General features: G+C 58.9%; 1 protein-coding gene across 1 annotated transcript; it reads right to left on the bottom strand.

Moving 5' to 3' along the window:
* Positions 1-815: 815 nt before the first annotated feature.
* On the bottom strand, positions 816-4,443 carry TRIP6 (thyroid hormone receptor interactor 6). The gene is made up of 9 exons (XM_077140836.1): positions 4,125-4,443; positions 3,766-3,893; positions 3,523-3,648; positions 2,883-3,260; positions 2,487-2,580; positions 2,211-2,380; positions 1,572-1,750; positions 1,201-1,321; positions 816-1,082 (listed from the first exon to the last, which is right to left on the bottom strand). The coding sequence occupies exons 1-9, from the start codon at positions 4,231-4,233 to the stop codon at positions 951-953; spliced, it is 1,437 nt and encodes a 478-aa protein (XP_076996951.1). The 5' UTR covers positions 4,234-4,443; the 3' UTR covers positions 816-950.
* Positions 4,444-4,503: the final 60 nt, after the last annotated feature.

Genomic DNA, 4,503 nt, shown 5'->3' with positions numbered 1-4,503 from the left:
AGGATGATGGGAAGGGGTGAGGAAATCTCGCGCGCGCTCCCGTACGAGAACTGCACACGCGAGAGAAACTACGGAAGCCGGGCAGGATCAAGACTATCCTCGCGAAGGTAGTGGCACCCCTGGGCGTGAAGCGGAGTTGTCCTCCACTGTCGCGTAGTGTCACGCTCTGCCAGCTGTGTCCGGGCCCTAAGTCAGTTCGTATCCAGCCATCGCGCTTGACTCTTCGCTTGGGGTTTCTTCTGACCTAAGGATGGTTTCGACCCTCTCCTTCGGCAGGTCAAGGGCTTGGGGCGTGAGGGGTTGTTGAGGGGAAAAGAGCAACCATTTTAAATCGCCCCCTCCCACCATTTTGTGCTCCCACCAGAGAGCAGCCGTGATTGGCATCACAGCGTGTGCTGTCTTCAAAACCCAGTGGTCCTGCTTCTCGACAAAGGCGCCCCATCTTTAAACAAAATTGGCCAATGCCATCTTTATCCCCAACCAATACTCAACCAACAGGCAGAATCTTGCCTGCCCCGGGCTTACATGCAAGCTTAAAAGCTCCTTGGAGCTTGCTGCACCTTTGCTCCCGGCACGGAGAGATGTCTGTACACCAAGCTACGCTAAAGACTGTAGTCGAGTTGCAAAAACATATATATATGGACCAGGGAGAGCTAAGAAGACCCAGGTTCAAATCTTGATTCTGCCATTTGGGAACCACTGCAATCTGGGGAAGTGGCTTCTCAGCTCTGGTGTTCTCATATGTAAAAATAACCATTGTGTGTGTTTGGGTTAGGGGCTGCTGTGACAATCAGATGAGACAGTAGACTTGAAAGTGTTCTGTAAACTCTTGAGGGATTATTATTTCATGATCAGAAGAGGGGACAGCATTTGGTGACACAGATGTAAAGGCAGATGTCAGGAGGGTGGCTGATGGGAGCTGAGAGCGCAGCTAATGCTTCTGGGAAGACTCAGCAGTCTGTGGTGACGGTGGCTGAGAGTTCCTGGATGCGCCAGGCACTGCAGGCCTTGCACAGGATGTGCCCATCCAGCGGGTAGCAGCCCTGACACTCACCCTCAGAGGAGAGCAGCAATCCGCACTCCTGTTAGGAAAGAAGCCACAGTTTTCTGTCAGCTCCTGGCCCTATCATGGATCACTCTGCCATCCCCAGCACCCCAGACTCTGCAAACCCCTTTTCCCCCTTGCCCAGGCCCTCTGACCTCACACTTGTAACAGCCAATGTGAAAACTGCGATCCAGAGCCACGATCCGCACAGTCTCCTCCTGACCTGGCTCAGGCATGATGGCCCCGCCACACACTGAGCACCGTGGGGCAAACTTCCTAGGATGGAAGGGAACCAAAGAGGCTGTTAAGCCCCAGGGATGGAGGGTCCTACCAATGGAGCCAGAGAAAGTGGGATATAGGAGGGAATGGGAGAAGCCAGAGATATGGACAGGGGTCTTAGGGAAAAGAGTGAGGCCAAAGAACAGGGCCAGGGATTAGAAACAGGACTGGTGCTGGGCAAACAGCAGAGGTGAGGGAGATGGGAAGAGCCGGGCATCCTGAGAGAAAGGGCAGGGCAGGGCCTGACCTATGGAAGTCTTCAATACAGTGGATCTGGCTGGTGGCATCCACAGTGAAGGGGATGCCATCAAGGCCACGGTGGCACACCACACAGGTGAAACAACCAGGGTGGTAGGCCTTCCCCATGGCCCGCAGGATCCGGTCCAGGATAGGCTGGGAACACGTGGAGCACTTCTCCAGGGTGGCCTGTGGGGAAGAGAGCAGGATGGTCAGGGGGCCCCGTGGCAGCTCTCCAGTCATTCTGTCAGCCCACCATCTATTTATCTAGCCCACTGCCAGTGATTCAGTGAACAATCATTGCAAAGGACCTGAGTTCAAGTCTCAGCACTGCAGGTTACTGGACAAGTCATTTCATGTCTCTGAGCTATATAAATGGGAAGCAATAGGAATACCTGCCTGGCAGGGGCATGGTGGGAATTTAAGGCAGCTCCTTAATTCATCTGCCTTGCTCTTGAAAGGAATGTTGTCCTTCCCCACCAGCAGCCCAGATCTTTAGCTATTACCTAACTCTTCCTTTCTTCTCCTGTCTCAGTCTCAATTCTCCCAGCTTTGAACCTGTTCCTTTTTTAGGCTTGGACAGCTAGTTCTTGCATTAGAGAGAAGCCCCCTGCCTCCTGCTGCCAATGCCAGCCTCCCAGCCACTCACCACGTAGCAGCTCTCACAATATGCCCTCCTCTCCACAGCATAGAAATGCTGGCCCCGGAGCTGGGCCCGACATGTGGAACAGACAAAGCAGCCCACGTGGAAGACTCGGTCGAGGGCCACCACCCCGGCCCCATCCCCGACCACATCTTCTCCACAGCCCCCACACCGGCCTAGGGTCAGAGAAGAAACAGGTCAGCCTGCACAGACCCAGGAAGACAGGCCCACCGTCCCTCTGACTCTCTAGTACCCCCTGCCCCTTCCCACCACCCTGCTCACCAAAGTACTCCCCGCTGGGTGGGTGGTTCATGTCGTGCACCAACTTCTTGGTCAGCCTCTCCAGCTCCTCCTCCGGAGGCTGGCTCAGGGGGACCTGGGAGGCAAGAATCGGGGTTTCAGTCCTACCTCTGGCAACTACTCCTGACAGTGACAGGTCAACCCAGAAAACCCATCTGAGAACAGTTCAGCCCTAGGTACAGGAGTGCTTCACAGAGCCAATGGCAGCCCTCTCCCTCCTGTTTCCCAGGCTGCCCACATCCCTCAGGGATCCAGAGCTCTGAGGCCCGGGCCCTCAGACTCTGATTTAAAACCAGGACACTAAACTCCACCCTGTACCCCGTACCATCAGCATCTAGTTGTCCATGAGGACGCAAAATCCCAGTGCCTCAGGCTTACCTGGGCCCCATATCCGCCTCCTCTTCCTCCTCCGACTGAACCAGAAACCCCAGCAGCCTCCTCTTTACCCCCTGGCTCCCGGTGGCTTCGATAGCCAGCCCCCCAGACTTCCCCTCGGCCTAGGAGAGGAATGTGGGGGCCAGGGAGAGGCCCAGCGGCCTGAGAGGCCCCCCGCCTCGGTGGCCCACAGCCCCTCACTGGCTGAGCCACCTTCACTTGCACAGGGAAGGCCGGGCCAGCTGGGGTGCTGGCAGTGGCGTAGGAGGCCGGAGTGGGACCCCCATAGGAGGATGCTGGGAGCTGCAGGGCTGGAACACCCCCTCTGTTCGGCTTCAGGGAACTGGAGCGGTAGGCAGGGGGCTGAGGGGACTCATAAGCCTGGGGGGAAACACAGACCACAATGACCAAGGCCCATTCCAGACCATGTGTTCATGGAACCATGTGTTTCCACGTGTTTGAGGCGGCCCTGCCCTTGAGTCACAGACAATTAGTAAGAGCTCCCGTTCCCACGCTTTTCAATATGGGTGTGTATGGGGTAGGAAGGGGAAGGGGACTGGATTTGGATTGAGAACCGAGGGAAAGGGACAGGTTGGGGAGGATGGGCAGGCTGGGGGCAGGAGGGGGCCGGACAGGGGTTCACCTGTTGGTCTGGTCGCCGTAAGACATGACCACGACCCCCATCCAGTTCAGCCAGCATGCAGGTCAGAGAATCTATCTCAGCGTCCAGACTTCCTGGGCGTAAGCCCCCCCTATCTGGGGGGAGTCCCTGGGGATGGAATAAAAGCAGAGAGAATGCAAATCACATCTCCTCTCCCATCTTGGGTCCGGCTCACACTCAGCTCCGAGGGCCCCACGCACCCTGCCCCCCAATCCCAGTTCTCACCTGTGAGCGCTGGGGCGCTCCATAGGACCCCACCCAGGCTGGCCCCGGATCCTCCGGTACCGCGGGGGCCTGGTAACACTGCTCAGATGGGAGGGGGCAAAAATTGACCCTGGGGTGGGGCTGGAGGGCTGGGATGAGGGGAAGAGAGACCAAAGGTGGGGATGAGGGAGGGGAGGAGGAGTACACCTGGGGTCCGAGTTGGCAGGGAGGGCTGCAGGGCGGGGAGAGAGGGGGACCCTGGCCGCCAGCCCCAGCCCGGCCTGGGGGAGGGGGCGGCAGGAAGCAGGCGCCGGCGGGAGGGAGGGCGCTGGGCCGCGGTGGTCCCGTCCCGCCGCACGCGCGGCGCAGGGCTGCCCTACCTGCTCCGGGGGCTGGCGGTGGCCCCGGGGAGCCTCGGGAGGACGCTCTCCCCTGAGGGGCTCGGACAGACTCCGGCTGCTTCGGGGGGAGCCAGGTGGGCCCCGACATGGCCTGGGATGGGGGAGGAGGCTCCAGCGAGTGGTCCCCTGACCGCGGAGGGTCCTCCAGCCGTGGCCTGCTCTGTCGTTCCACGCTTCGTTCGGGACTCCAGGAAAGAAACTTTTCTGGCTTTTTTTTTTTCCCTTCCTCCCCAATTTGGGGGACGGCCACGCCTCCGATGACGTCACCGCATTCCTGGGGGAGGGTCACGTGGCCCCCTAGGCCCCAAACTGCCGTCCCTCCCCGACTTGGCCCCCTTTTGCCGAGTGGGAAGGGCTC

The sequence above is a fragment of the Tamandua tetradactyla genome, chromosome 23, assembly GCF_023851605.1.
Source record: "Tamandua tetradactyla isolate mTamTet1 chromosome 23, mTamTet1.pri, whole genome shotgun sequence".
In the NCBI taxonomy this organism is placed as follows: Eukaryota; Metazoa; Chordata; class Mammalia; order Pilosa; family Myrmecophagidae; genus Tamandua; species Tamandua tetradactyla.
Note: the sequence above shows the minus strand (reverse complement) of the source record. Positions and strands in the feature narration are given on the sequence as shown.

Coding starts and splice junctions, on each gene's coding strand:
- TRIP6 (XM_077140836.1), bottom strand. CDS start 4,233: ATGTCGGGGCCCACCTGGCTCCCCCCGAAGCAGCCGGAGTCTGTCCGA. Junction 3,894..4,124: donor ACCGCCAGCCCCCGGAGCAG/GTAGGGCAGCCC, acceptor CCCTCATCCCAG/CCCTCCAGCCCCACCCCAGG. Junction 1,083..1,200: donor TTGGCTGTTACAAGTGTGAG/GTCAGAGGGCCT, acceptor CTTTCCTAACAG/GAGTGCGGATTGCTGCTCTC.